Source organism: Mytilus galloprovincialis, chromosome 4, assembly GCF_965363235.1.
Source record: "Mytilus galloprovincialis chromosome 4, xbMytGall1.hap1.1, whole genome shotgun sequence".
In the NCBI taxonomy this organism is placed as follows: Eukaryota; Metazoa; Mollusca; class Bivalvia; order Mytilida; family Mytilidae; genus Mytilus; species Mytilus galloprovincialis.
Window position 1 is genome coordinate 24,552,702 of NC_134841.1, and position 16,536 is coordinate 24,569,237.

Below are 16,536 nucleotides of genomic sequence, written 5' to 3' on the forward strand. Positions count from 1 at the left end.
ACTTTGATGTTTTAAGTACTAGTACTTCTGTTCAAATAAATTATAATTTATTAGATACAAGGTGTTTCTTCTAGTATTTCCCTTACAGATAAATATCATGCAATACAAGGTCAAAATGCACTCACGGCATTCAGTATCTTGGTAACGTTTGAATTGTAAGATTTATGAACTTTCTTATTTTTTATTTACTTTATTCTACTTTTACACTTTCAAACTTAAGGAATATTGATTTGAAAGTATGTGACTAGCTCCCATTCGTGTACCTATAGATTCTCGTATATGAGTAGCTAGAAACCTGTGTTCAAGGCTTAGTTTTATCAGAAAGCCATTATAATTCTAGAAATGAACTTCTGGTTTTAGTATATCTTTTGACTTTCAAGTTTGGTGACTGGGGAATAGAAGTATAGGCAACATTGGTCTTCCTCCGACCGCGATAAAACCCTGACCAAAGCGGGGTGCCCTTTTTGCTGTGCGGAATTGGGACGTTTAGTCCTATGCCTCGTGTCAAGAGAGTGCCACACCATTTGCACGTTGAGAACAATTGCAACAACTCTCTGATGGGTCCGTAGGTGAGGCTGTAGCAACATAGGCACTTGTTTCTATCCATAGGAAGGTCTACTATTTATATGGATAGTCGACCTTCCTATGGATAGAAACAAGGGCCTGTGTTCTTCTATTTATATGGATAGTCGACCTTCCTTTGGATAGAAACAAGTGCCTGTGTGTAGCCAGGCTAAATTCTGTCCCTATCCAATTTACTCTCATTTCCTGTGGCAGTCTAAATTTCTCCGACCTTAATCCGGACGCCTCTATTACAGAACCTACCTATTGTATTTATTGTTAATTTGTTCTCGTCTTGAATATGCATGAAATATTTGCCACTGCATGGACTTTAAGCAACTAAAAATCGATCAATCAATCAATCAATCAAGTATGTTGGGCTGCTCAAGGTAAAAACACTTCGGACCGACCACATTTATCGTGTGTTATTTTTATGTTGCATATCTCAATAGTCTTAAAATAGATCACATACTTTAAGATTAAAGTTCATTCAAATTCAATATAACACGACTATAATGAATAATAAACTTCCGTATTGGAAATTCCCACCATCAAACGCCTTAATCTTATTAATGTTACAGATTTTGGTGAGTGCATTTACATTAATTTTAGTGGTATTTCAATCCTTTATTTTTAAATTATTTACATGTTAGACATATTCACAAAGAGAATACGTATAAACAGACAATCATCAATTACGGTTTGGCTTCCATGTTGGGAAAACGACAATAAAGTATTTTTTTTCTTCTTCTTATTTAGTTACGAATCGACATGCATATTTGTTTAAAGAAAGAATGATAAGGACTTACTTACTCATGGTATACATATGCTAAAAATATTGTTAAAGAGACTAACGTTGACCTTAATATTCTTTCTACTTGTAAGGACATAAAAGATGTAAATAAAATAAAAAACGATATAAAGTTAAAAATGAAAAATAGATATGAAGATTTAATTCAAAATAAATTTCAAAACATCGATGATAAAAGTAAATTTTTTCTCTATAAAAAACTTTAAAAAGATTACAAACTAGAATATTATCTAAATACGTCTAATTTTCAGATAAGGAGATTAATCACTAAATTTAGAATAAGTGATCACTCCCTCTTGATTGAAAAGGGGAGATATTTTAAAATCCCAAGAGAGGAACGTCTTTGCCATAAATGTAAAATACTAGAGGATGAGAAACATTTTTTACTATATTGTGAGTATAATAAAACTCTAAGAAATGACTTTTTTCATCACATATGTACAGAAAATAATAACTTTAATAATTTAAATGAAGAAGAAAAAAATCATTATTTACTAAATCCATCATCACCTTTACAAACAAATAAGTTAGGATCCTTCTTGAAAAGGTCATTAGAACTGAGGGCAGGGGACTCTTAACAACTTGTTTGTTGTTATAAATTTTAATGCTGTTGATATTTTGTATGTTTAATATGTATGTATTTATGTTTATTGTGTTTATTGTATTAATATATGTTGGTCACAAACTGTAAAGTTTATATGACAATAAAATATTTGATTTGATTTGATTTGATTTGATAAGGCAAAATATAAACTATACTATACAAGAGCTTTGGCAGAAGTCGTTTTATTGTCATGGGTAGAACAAAAAATAAGGAGGGGACTCATTGAGAAAATAATTAAAGTCAAACCATTATAAAATGCATATCCTCACTGCCAATGGGGATCATAATTGTTTCAGACATAACATCCCAAATAATAAGTTTGGATCCAGGCCGGCTCACTTTATTCTAAAACTCACAAACAACTAATCAACTATAACACGTTAGATGTGAACATGACGCAAATGCATGAGACGCAAGGAACTTTAGTCAGTCACAATGCTAACTTAAAAAGGAACATTTACTATTAGAAATGACAAGGTACGATAAGGCCCGTTTTTGGCTCCCCTATTTTCCCATTTTTGAAACTCTGTCTTGGAATAAAATTGAGAAAGGAAATGGGTAATGTGTCAAAGCGACAACAACCCGACCATAGAGCAGACAACAGCCGAAGGCCACCAATGGGTCTTCAATGTAGCGAGAAACTCCCGCACCCGTAGGCGTCCTTCAGCTGGCCCTTAAAAAATATGTATACTAGTACAGTGATAATGGACGTCATACTAAACTCCGAATTATACACAAGAAACTAAAATTAAAAATCATACAAGACTAACAAAGGCCAGAGGCTCCTGACTTGGGACAGTCGCAAAATTGCGGCGGGGTTAAACATGTTTATGAGATCTCAACCCTCCCCCTATACCTCTAGCCAATGTAGAAAAGTAAACGCATAACAATACGCATATTAAAATTCAGTTCAAGAGAAGTCCGGGTCCGATGTCAGAAGATGTAACAAAAGAAAATAAATAAAATGACAATAATACATAAATAACAGACTATAGCAGTTAACTGACATGCCAGCTCCAGAACTTAATTAAACTGATTAAAAGATTATGTCTTCATCATATGAATATCAGGCACAATCCCTCCCGTTAGGGGTTTAGTATCATACTATCATAAAGTATATGAGAAGAACATAACCCGTGTCATGCCAACAACTGTTTTTTTTTTAGATAAATATGTTTAGTTCCGATGCAAAGACCCTATAAGTGAACTAATATTAAAGCCAAAATATGCAATCTTTAATGGCCTGACAACAGTATCGTAACTGTATCCCTTCTTAATAAGTCCGTTTAAAGGTTTTGTAAGCTTTTGAGGTGAATACTGACATTTTTGTGCTTTGTAAAGAATATTACCATAAAAGATTGGATGTGAAATACCTGAACGTATAGGATGTCTGCATGTTGAGTATTTACGAATTATTTCCTTATACTGATGATGAAATTAAGTAAATGTTTTGACTAGTTTGTGATATCGAAAACCCTGGTGTAATGATTTTTCAGTAAATTATACATAAATTTCTCTCGCTAAAATCTAGACGTTGTTACATACACGAGCGAATCGTACAAGTTGAGATATATAAACACCATAAGATGGTGACAAGGGAACGTCACCATCTAAAAATGGATAATTAACGATAGGAAATGAAAAATCATCTCTTTTATCATAAATGTTTGTATTAAGCTTCCCGTTAATGTTATAGATATCAAGATGGATGAAAGGGCAGTGGTCATTGTTAGTATTAGCTTTATTTTAAGTAAGTTCAACAGAATAAAAAGCTACTTATCACGTTAAAATATTCCCTTAGGTCTAAAGTTTGTTTGAATGAACTTCAAAACCATTAATTTCAGAAAATGGGTGAGGTGAGTGGGTAAAAGGGCACAAAAAACGCCAAAAGAAGGAAAATACGATTGTTTCATAAAATCTAATAGGGTGAACCTACGTGACCCAGAAAAAATACAGTGATTTAGACAGCAAAAACAGTGCTAATGACATTGGAATAAAAAAAAGTCCTGGGTCACGTTGGCGCAGTCACTTAAAAACTAAAATTCGTTGTACTAAACACCTGAAAAGTGAATAATAATTACAATATTTGAACAATAACAGAAAGTTTACCGGCCTCTCACCTCACCCAGTTGCTAAAATTAGTGGTTTTGAAGTTCATCCAAACAAACTTCAAGCATCAGGGAATATTTTAACATAAAAAGTAGCTTTCAAAAACAGAATTTAAAAAATGAGAAAATAAGGGGGTCAAACACGAGCCTTATCGTAACATGTTTGTCGCGCATGTTTTTTGAACAGTGTTATATTATCATTTGTCTTGTATAATATATTATACATTATATTATGTATAACAAAAGTGCACACGCGCGCGCTGAAATGTCTCGACTTTTTGACTAATCATTAATATTTTGTTGATAGTCTTAAATATAGAGCTTTATTACAACTGTCACATACACTTATTATATATAACATTAACTAAGAAAACTAAACATTGACCAGTGAACCATGAAAATCAGATCAAGGTCAGATGAACCATGCCAGGCAGACATGTAAAGCTAACAATTCTTCCATACAACAAATATAGTTGACCTATTGCTTATAGTTTAAGAAAAAAATACCTAAACAAAATTAATTTAACACTCAGCTATGAACGTGAAAATGAGGTCAAGGTCAAATAAAACTTGCGCGACTGACATATACATCATTAAATATTTCCATACATCATATCTCAGATACTATTGGCAATAGGTCTAGTATATTTGGTGTATGGAAGGACTGTAAGGTGTACATTTTCAACTGGCAAGTGTCATCTGACCTTTACCTCATTTTCATTGTTCAGTGGTTATAGTTAAATTTTTGTGTTTTGATCTGTTTTTCTTATTCTGTATGCAATAGGTCTACTATATTTGGTGTATTGAATGATAGGAAGGTGTACATGTCTACCTGGCAGGTGTCATCTGACATTGACCCAATTTTTATGGTCCAGGGTCAAAGGTAAGTTTTTGAGTTTTGATGGACTTGACCACCAAAACTTAACCTTGTTCACTGATCCGTGAAATGAGGTCGATGTAAAAAGAAAACTGTCTGACTGACATGAGGACCTTGCAAGGTACGCACATACCAAATGTAGTTTTTTTTCTTCAAGAAGTCACTTAATTAACCATGAAAATGAAATCAAGGACATTGGACATGTGAATGACGGAAAAAACTAGTAACATGAGGCATCTATATACAAAGTATGAAGCATCCAGGTCTTCCACTTTCTAAAATATAAAGCTTTTAAGAAGTTAACTAACTCCGCCGTAGTCGCCGCTGCCGCCGGATCACTATCCCTATGTCGAGCTTTGTGCAACAAATGTTGCAGGCTCGACAATAATTCATATCGCCAAACCCATGCGAAGTTTGGAGAAAAAAGGACCCGTAAGGTAGCGGCTTATTAGCAACATATATTTGTGTATATAAATTAGGAAATGTCAATCCATATGTTATCCAACAAGAGTAAATGTCAGCGGTGTAAACAATTGCAATCTACATCAACAATCAATAATCTTACCGTATAAATAGAGAATAATACATAGCAAAATCCGTATCATATGTCGTAACTATCATCCCGAGACACCGATATCAGCCCAAGGGCCTTTAGGCCCGAGGGATGATATCGGTCGAGGGTGATACGGCATGTGATACGGATTTTGCCATGTTTTATACGCTTTATCATATATTTCAACAGGAGAGTATTATATTATATGAACTGTTTTCTGATCCATAGAACTGTGTTACCTTCAGTTCGACTTTTGTCTTGCTTCAAAAGCCCCTAAAAGAACTTTTCAATTACTTATCCGAAGCACCTGGGTTACCTTACAATTTGCGTGCTGTTGTTCTAAAAATATTTTGTTTATTATTGTATTTTTTTGTGTTTTGTATTTTTTATAGAACTTTGCATTTAGTGTGCCAAAAAATATGAAAACTTGACGTTCTTGACGTCACATACCACACAATGACGTCATTCAATAAATTACGTCACTCCCGAATGACCTTTCTATTGGACCTATTTTGAGGAAAAATTTTCTTTTACATAAAATAAAAACTGACTTCATGTTAAGAAAAAAAAAGTAGGGGTGTGATAAAGGGTATGTGATAAAGGGTTAGGGGTGTGATATTAAAAGGGTATGCGATAAAGGGTGCACATCAAAGTTGCGCGATATGGATTAAACAGCAGGCTATTTATCACATGTGCAAAACTACTATATTTACTACTAAACATATGATAAATAAGAAATAATGGATGCAAGCTATACTTTATTGTAGTTTTAACCTGGGTAGGCATTATATTCGTGATTATTTTTGCCCGAGCGATAGTGAGGGCTAAAATAACAAGAAAGGAATATTAGATGTGTTGCCTATAATCATTCAACAAGAACAGATTTATGATTTGAACGTTGTAAATAGATTCATAATTCTTTATTTTAGCATTAACAGAGTGCTTTTATTATTGGTTTTTTGTTCTTGATTTTAAAGTATAAAAATATATAGTTTTTATATTGATTTATCCTGCTCGAAACCCTACTTCCACCTCCCCCTGGTAAATGATAAATGAAAAATAACATGACTGGGATAGAGAGTTGTCTAATTGGCACTTATACCACATCTTTTTATACGTTTTTACCTGTAACTTACCTATAAAAAATTCGGCGCAAATGAAAAAAAATTCGGCGCAAATGAAAGAAAAAATCGGCGCAAATGAAAGAAAAAATCGGCGCAAATGAAATGCATATCGGCACAAATGCATAACGCCGACCGCATCAATTATTTCGATTCTGAATAGGAAAATTAAGGTAATTTCTATGTCCGATAAGTATAAGTGTAAAAGCGTTTGTGTAGGCTCTTCCCTTTTTGTTTGTAAAGAAGCTAACGACTGGCACTGTGATTTTTCAGAGGGATGAGTTTGAACAGCCAGCATGAACGGTTGTCGTATCTAGGTCAAATGTGTCAATTTTGGAATGCAACACATACCAGTCATAATAAATGAATTAGTAACATCGTGTGCACCATTTAAAATAAGATTTTTGGTCATAGTTTCTTAAAATTTAATATGGTGCACCTACGTGACCCAGAAAAAATTACAGTGATTTAGACAGCAAAAACAGTGCTAATGACATTGGAATAAAAAAAAAGTCCTGGGTCACGTTGACGCAGTCACTTAAAAACTAAAAATTCGTTGTACTAAACACCTGAAAAGTGAATGATAATTGCAATATTTGAATAATAACAATAAGTTTACCCCACTCACCTCACCCAGTTGCTAAATTAAGTGGTTTTGAAGTTCATCCAAACAAACTTCAAGCATCAGGGAATATTTTAACATAAAAAGTAGCTTTCAAAAACTGAACTTGAAAATTGAGAAAATAAGGGGGCAAAAAACGGGCCTTATCGTACTTTGTCATTTAAGTGAACACGTTTGTCGCGCATGTGTTCTTATGTATATACATGTACGTCTGTTCGTCCGTCTGTCCCGCTTCAGGTTACAATTTTGGTTAAAGATTTTTGTAAAAGTAATTTTTGCTAAAGTTGAAGCTTAGTAAACATATTCACCATGATATGATCTTTCTCTTTCTAATGCCAAGTTTTTACCCCATTTTCACGGTCCACTGAATATAGAAAATTGTAGTGCGAGGGGGGCATCCGTGTACAATGAACATGTTCCGGACCATATGAATATTTGGTAGTCATTTTTACATGATTGATTTAATAGAGTGAATATTACTTACAAGTAAGAATTATAGTAAAACAAATCATTATCATTAAACGAAAAGAAACATGTCGACTTCGGAAAATTACTTCAAGAAATTATGATATATAAATGAATTATTAAACAATAAGTAAATTGCTGAAATCAAATGCACTTTGGTCATTGAACCTTTTTTTTAATTTCTTTTGGTGTTGAAATTTATAATTTATATGGGCCATATACAAGGGATTTTGTTACATTTTGGGTTAAATAACATGATTACATTTGTAGTACTATCAAACAAATGTTGAGCAAAATAAGAACAAGAATGTTAACAATGACGGGTAATAATGTGCAAAATATATACGTCTGCATGATTAAGTGAAAAAGGCTTTAAAGAACAAAACGTAGAGCAATTCAAATGGATAACAAACGGCTAGATTTAACTAAACAACATCAGTAACCATTATGGTATTACAGTCGGCAAACACTGACAACCACTCTTTTTCAAACTCTGGCTTCAAATAGAAAATATCAGAATGTTGCTGGGTAAAATATGTTTGGTAGTGTAGATAGTCTTACCTGAGAACATCTTGATCAGCCGTTGTCGTTTGTGGGTGTGGTTTTTATATGTTTCACGTTTCTTGTTTTTTTCTTTTCTTGTTTTCCTGTTTGATTTGTTTTACACCAGTCATTTTGGGACCATTTATGCTGTTCTTTGCATGCTTTTTGCAATCCCTTTGTTCTTTTTATAGGGATGGGGGTAGTTCAGTACTGTACTCTGCATTATTCCATTTCGATATAAAATAGGACAAAATTTAAAGTTCAAACAAAAGGTAGATGAAAACAACTAAATGTAGGATATAGGTATCACAGACGAACATAACATTATAACATTATATTTGTGATCATGTTTATATTTTCAGATGAGATACGGCATATTAATCGATTGTGAACCAACCATATCGTATATTACACGTATTAACTACCATGTTCAGAAGCAAATCGATTGTAAACAAACCATATCGTAAATTACACATTAACGACCATGTTCAGAAGCAAATCGATTGTGAACAAACCATATCGTATATTACACATATTAACTACCATGTTCAGAAGTATTTTATATAATTATGGGAACATCTCTTCATCTAATTACTAGCTGGACAGAACAATCCAATTATTTACCAAAATAATGCCTTGGAAAGACCCTCTATTAGCTGCAGTACAGTATAAATCGGCCAAAACGGTTCTAAAACTTCTACAATTTAATCCCGTATCTATTGACGGACCATGTAGTGATTTTATCTCTCCTTTGCAAATTGCTATTAGCAATGACGACATTCATAGCGTTAAGACATTGATTCAATACAAGGCAAATGCAAACTTACCAGATTCTGACGGAGACACGGCTTTACATCTTGCCGCATGTAGTGAAACATCCTTCGCAGTTTTCAAAGAGGTCCTTAAGACCGGGGCAAACATGTACTGCAAAGACATTAATGAAAAAACACCTTTGCATTACGCTTGCTTGGAAGCAAATGTTGACAAAGTTGTAGCAATGTTGAAATGTTTAAATCCACCAGTAAATGAACCTGACGAGGAAGGGGCCACCCCACTACACTTTCTAGTTGACGCTTCATCCGAGTTTGAAGGCGACGCTGTCAACCACGTAGTTAAAACTATAAAACTTGCTGTAAAGAAAGGTTTTGATATAAATACAAAAACAAAAGAAGGGGAAACTATTTTGCACGTTGCCAGTCGAGGGATCTATAGTGAACTGTTTATACAAGAGCTGCTTAAAATCAAAGGAATAAATGTTACAATACAAAACAAATATAAAGAGAATTTTATACATTGTTTTCTACGTTGTCGAGCAGGTATAGATACATCCGAACGATTTTTGTTCTATTTATTAGATGAACAGTTACCTATTATCCTCAAAGAGCAATTGGCCACGATCATGAACCAACAAAACAATGATGGTCATTTACCAGTGTCTTTCTACATCATTCGAGGAGTTGTTAACGTTAAACTTGTCAAACATTTCATCACGTTTATTGAGAACATCAATATAAAAGAGAAATTTGGACACACACTTCTCCATTTAACCTCACAGTCAGTTTTACAGCAGAATGAAAAGATTCCAATTCTCAAATATTTGATCAAACGTGGAGCGGATGTAAACATTCGAGATATTTTTGGAAGAACAGCCCTTTTCTTTGCGCGGAAACTTCAAGTAGTGAAGATTTTGGTTGAAAGTGGCGCAGACATAAATTTGATTGACCAGTGCAGACGTACCCCGATCGTAGCAACTTTTCCTGCCTGTGATCCAAGGATATGTCAGTATCTTATAAATAAAGGATGCCGGGTTAACAAAAACGATAAATTTGGAAGCACTTCACTGCACTACGCTGCCTGGGAAAACAGAATTCGAGAGGTGGACGTTCTGTTAAGAAATGGAGCCGATGTGTATAAGCGCGACCGGTCTGGTCGAACACCACACGACATCGCCCTTTTCTGGAGATGTTGGGATACATCAGCATTACTGGAAAAATCCATGACTAAAGGATCATTTGAACGACCATATTCAACTAATGCACTTGGTTATAAGTCTCCCTGGATAAATCTCAACTGGTCTATTGGTTATACCGAATACCAAAGTATTACAAATCTGAGAGAACATTTTGATCTCCCGAAAGATCTAGAGAAGTACTACAGTCATGTACTAGATATTCCAGGAGTTGGTTTACCCCAATCTGTGGATGAAGCACAATGGATAGAATCACTAATTCTTTCATTTACTCGCCAAATTGCAAACCAAGTTGGTTATCTTGACAAAAGATTCAAATGTTCACTTTTCCGTTCTGGCAGCACATACGAAGGAACAAAGATTGACGACCCCGATGAATTTGATTTTCTTCTCATTCTCGATAAATTCTCTCAGATTTGTACAGCAGATCAGTCTCACCAAGCAAATATTTTACATTTAAACAAAGGATTTCACAATGTCAGACATAAAAACGATGTAATAAATGAAGATTTTCAATATTACTTTGATCATAAGAAGTTTCTTAATTGTAAAATATTGCGAGATGATTTCTTTGGTTTAGTCAAACTTGTTTTAACAAATCCATCAACATGGATTTATGATGAAGTTTTCGTGGATGGGTTTTCAATACATAATAAGTTAAACACTCCTACCATCAATTTTAAACTTTTCATCATCGGCGAAAATTACAAAGGAATACATGCCAGTATAGATATTGTACCCGCAATCCGAGTTCAGAACTGGCGTCCGATAGGGGCGAATTTAACCGTAAATAACATTGTTTCTGAAAGAGTTTTACAAGAAGATTTCTTGATGTTATGTCAGCACCCAGAGGCCGACGACGAAGCGTTTGAAGAGGTCGATACTGATATTTTCTTCAGAATATCTTGTGCTCCGTTGGAACTTCAGCTAATGCGTTCTTTTCCGAAGTGGATACGCCAAAGTTATTCCTTAGCAAAAATTATGAAAAGTAACTTTGTGTGTCCGAAAATGAAATATGAAAGAAAGCAGACGATTGAAATGTTTGATATGTTTGATGGAAATAATCCGAGTCGGTATGACACATTCATCGCCAGTGAAGAAATATCGAGTTACATTTTGAAAAATTGTTTATTCTACACGGTAGATTCCGAACCAAGAATCCTGCACCAGCTTCCACATCCACATAGGTCAGTTCTCTACAACTCAATTGTACTAGCATTGAAATTGTATGACATGCTTGGGGAATCAGCTCTAGCGGGTAATCTTCCGGTATTTTTTTTGCCGCGTTTAAATATATTTGAAAAGGACTTGGAACAAACTAACAACAAAAATGTTCCTGATGAAGAATATGAAGTCATTTCATGCGACAAAAATGTCACAACATGCGAAAAAATCAAAATGTTTGCCGATTTCATCAGAAAACTAAATGCAGTCTGAAATGTTTCTTTGTGAATCCTTAAACTGCAATTGTTAAATGTTCGTTTATTTTATCAAAAAAAAAAAAACCGTAAATAGACAACATAACTTAATTTAATTTTAATATCTAGCAATACTGGTACAAGAAATTCATTATAATTTCAAGATTTTTTAAATAGCTCGAAGGAATCAATTCTGTGATGTATTTCTGTTTATTTATTAATGTACGACCCCATGTTTACGAATGATAAACATCGTTGCCAGGAAACTATTTTTGGATTGATTTTGGATTAAATCGTCAATTTGTTTAACGTCCAGTGACAAGTATTTCATGGATATTAAGACAAAATCAATTACATTATTGTATAAACGATAAATCAGTTAAGTTGTACATGTATCTACAAGGTGATCACCTAGAATGACAGTCTTACTTGCATCACTGGGGATAGAAGAGTATTTTGTGTAAGGGGCTTAATTGCAATAGGTCATGTACGAACACATAAAGGGGTCATTTTCAAAATTTGGGTGAGATTCAAGGTTAATTTGTTAATAAACGAAATATGTGTCATATGAAACCTAAAGCTAAAAAAAAAGTTTTTTTAAAAACTTAATGAATAGTTTTCATTAATTTATGAAACTTGTGCAAATATACTTTTTTTAAGAACATTTTTTTAATTTGTCCACATTTAGAATAAGCTTACTTTTTTTTAATTGTTTGTTTCCAGGAAGCAATTCGCCGACATATTTCCGTATGCAAGTGACCTTAGCGTGACCCGTCTCGTAAAAATCCGGTGATCGCAATAAACATGGAACTGTCATTGAAATAAACTATTATCTGATTGTACATGTTATACACGTTCTCAATATCCATGCTTCTTTGTTGATTGTTTACTTTTAGGTAACAATAGGTTAACGTCGGATTCAAAACACGACAATTAAGTAGCTGTTATATTTTCACATCATTACAGACAAAGAGGGAAAAAATGACGATTATACGATATATTTACGTAAAAAATGATAAAATCATGCACAGAAGACTAAGTTTATGATATATTCATGTATTGGTTAAAGAATTGGATTAACATTATTTGTCACAAGTCACTTGTTTCATATGACTTTAAGTATATGTAATTATAATATTTTGATGAATCACATTTTATAATCTTAATAAAAGTAAAAACATCTATGTCGCTAGGTAACAGGATACGATAAGGTGAGTAGATTACAAATAATAAGGTTAATGGTTTTCCCCACCTTATACCCTTTCAAAAAAATTTCATTAAGCAGGATAACAGGGTAAGTTGTATATATTGTAGTATGAACACATCAATATTCAAGTCATCTATTAAGTATAAGTTTTCTATACAATATTTTTTTGTTAAAACGAACCGGGAAAAAAACTAAAAAAAAAAAGAAATCAAACTAACCAGTAATTTTTCAAAACTTGGAACTTATATTTCAGTATTTCATTCCCAGATTTTTATACAAGTAATATATGTGTCACTAGCGGATTTATGGGGTTTTAGGGGTGATTCGAGGGGAAAACCCCACTTGGAAATCTTAAAATAAATTTTGTATTAATCTTTTTTTGTTTTAATGTTATCTTTACTATACATTGACTATCCAGTGAGCACTTATAGGGTAACACAACAAATGGAAGCTTTTAAAGTTCTATCATTCAGAAATTAATGAATTATAAAGACACTTTTATAACTGAATGTCATTGTTTTGTCATTGTACATGTGAATTGATAGAATTGATACTAAATTATTGAGAAAACATATTTGATTTATTTATTATTTTTCTACACATGAAAATTGAGGGGTTCACGCAAAAAGATACCTTAATATATACAAAACAGTAACAAACTAAATACAGATTATACAATTGTAAGATCATTAAGCCTTTTGTCTTTTTTGTTTTCTTTACTAATAGATAATTGGTAGAATTAAAAGTGGGCAAACCGCTACAGTCGGAAACCCGGTTGAAATAGAACAAAAGAATCGAAGCTCTTTGTCAGAGAAGGCGACAAATGCTTACTGGAATGTTTACTATAGTGACAAAAAAAGTTAATAGAAACAAACAAAATTACAATTTTCTTCTCAATTACGAAGTGTTTTATTTTAAAAACACCATTTGAATAAGTTTTCAATTTATCTAGTACATAGTTTAGTAAAACAATTTATAGATATCAAGTCGACGACAAGGGTATCTTTCAAGTTGGATGTAGAAAATGCATAACCTCCGATTTTTAATGTTTTTTTACCACGGACGGAAAACATATCAATCTATTAGTTCAGTAACTTTCGTGTCTGCCCTTCCGTTATGTGACTCAAGAAAAAATTCAAAAAAATGGGTAACAATTGTATCGAAAAGAGAGAATCGAGTGCACCTTTTTATGTTAGGGCGTGTTTGAGTTGAATATTTTGTCTTGATATCGTACACAGCAAAAATATTTCATACATTTTTTCGATTCAGATTCTATCATTTTTATATATCAAAGCTACAGGTTGACTTTATAACATAAAACAATCACAGTACTAAAAGATGAAATATATGGGTCAAGTGAAAAACCTATCTAATGAATTACAAAAACAGAGTAGGTGTGTTCGAATAGCTATTTTTTTTTACTGAAAGTACTTGACGACAGTCTTTCAAGTTGGATGATGAAAATGCATATCTTCGAAAAATTATAATTTTTTCTGTGTGATAACCAGGGTTTATAGTCTTCCACCACTAAAAAAATCTAGTCTGCCCTTCTCCGAAATATTTAATTAGAATTTTTTTAAAATGTTTATGAATTTTCGAAAATTCCACCTGACAACCGATCAGACAATAGTTTTAAGTTGAATCAATGCAGACAAGATCATTAACTGATGCTCATTAGCTAGTTGATACATTTGTCTTTTAAAATACAACTGACATACATGTACATGTATTATAATACGGATTGTAATGGTGCAATGTGGATAAATTTATCGGTTTCCGAGAGCAAAATTGGCAGCGCGTCATCTCTACAATGGCTTCCATTTCTACGATTGTGAAAATGAACTGGCGTCATGGGGAGATAATTTTAACGAAGTAGAATCCTGACTGGCTATCCCTATATTTCAATACTTTGTTGGTTTTATTAATTATTATAACGACATTTTATGTTAGCTGGATTTGAAAAAATACTTTCTCACCCTATCATATTCATGATTTTTTTTTAATTCTGCATCTGCCGAGACACCTGCTAATCTAAGGATATTGAAAAATTTATTTCTCATCTGTACCTAGTGCTCAAATGTATAGCATTCTAAATGAAAACTAGAATCTACGTAGTTCTTTTCCTTTTCCTAAACGAGAATGTTTATATCCTTACTGACTATGTCTGTTAAGATGTTTGGTAAACTTCAGACCGGGCTAAAATTTCAAATCTTATGTTGAATTTCGCTGCATATCTTTTTTCAAATATATCTATAAAAAAGAGAGATAATAATCAAACCTATCTCAATGTAAATAAATGTAACAGTAGTATACCGCTGTTCAAAATTCATAAATCGATAGAGAAAAAACAAATCAGGGTTACAAACTAGAACTGAGGGAAACGTAACAAATATAAGAGAACTACGACACAACACCGAAATGTAACACTCAGAAACGAACTATGATGTAACTGTAGTAGCACTTTCTAGGACTTATTAAAACACAATAGGTTTGTTGAAGGTGGTTCCTTTTATTTCTGGACTAACTTCAGGATAATAACAAATATATAAAAAGATACCCTCGCATGAGGTGCAAAGGCCTCCTGATTTATCTATATGGAAATTAATTCACATCATCCCAGGATTACTTAAAATATACCTGAAAAAAGAAAAAAAAAAACTAAGAAAGAATATAAGTTCAAACTTAAAATTACATCAAGAACATATCAATATGTCCACCAGTATATAGAAAAGTGATGACCAGCATAAAAGAACAAAAGAAATATAGCGCCAAAATATAATGAACAATAGAAATAAAGAAAGTGTGCGGCCCAATGAAGCATAAAAAGAAAACCTTTGAAGTAAACTACAGTCAAACCAAAGTTACCCAAACAAGTAGAAAATGTCGCATGTCAATAAGTCCAACTGTCAAATACGTAAATGTAATGAACAAAGCATATATATAGACTAATCAACTAATTACAATCTGTAGTTAGTATACTATAGCTTCAATTAATCAATATAAATCATATAATATACAGAATACAACACAATAAACTTAATATAAAAGTATACACAATTACTGTCAAACCTATAAAATACAGTCTACCACAAAAGTGACATACTCCCCCCGCTGTCAAATGACGTCTCGTCATTTCTCGGCTGATGGTGTCTTGACAATGTCGAGTATAGTCTTCGCTGCTTCTGACTGTAAATCCCGGAATAGATGTGTTCCAGCCAACGATGTAATAAACTGGACCTTCTTGTACCACTCGCTGTCACTAACTGGTGTACCAACTGACTTGGATAGGTCGAATGTTCCAGATCTCATCCAGGCTCGTTGCTGTCTCTCTCTTGTATACCGCCTAACTGGTTCAGGTGAAGATGCTGTAGAAGCTTCATCAGGACTATCCTCCTGCTAACTATCTTCACTACTTACTGTCGAAGCGCTTCTAATGACTGACTCTGTTTCTGTCCCTTCTGCTTCCATATCTGTAGCTTCCTGGGAATGGGCGTCCCCGTCAGAATCAGAATCTTCCGTTGTATCGGTCACAGTAGAGTCATCATGCTGTTCCTCAGTGATGGTAGTGTCACTGCTAGCATCATGCTCCACTATCACAAGCTCAAGTGGCTCCTCATCAGACGATTCATTCGAATGTACCCCTTGGCTCTGCGGTCTAATAGATATGACAGGTGTGG

General features: G+C 33.5%; 1 protein-coding gene across 1 annotated transcript; it reads left to right on the forward strand.

Annotated features, from left to right (window-relative positions):
* The first annotated feature begins 1,071 nt into the window (after positions 1–1,071).
* LOC143071678 (uncharacterized) lies at positions 1,072–13,429 on the forward strand. The gene is made up of 2 exons (XM_076246156.1): positions 1,072–1,148; positions 8,628–13,429. Exon 2 carries the CDS (start codon positions 8,897–8,899, stop codon positions 11,669–11,671), a length of 2,775 nt encoding a protein of 924 aa, XP_076102271.1. The 5' UTR covers positions 1,072–1,148; positions 8,628–8,896; the 3' UTR covers positions 11,672–13,429.
* The last annotated feature ends 3,107 nt before the right edge of the window (positions 13,430–16,536 follow it).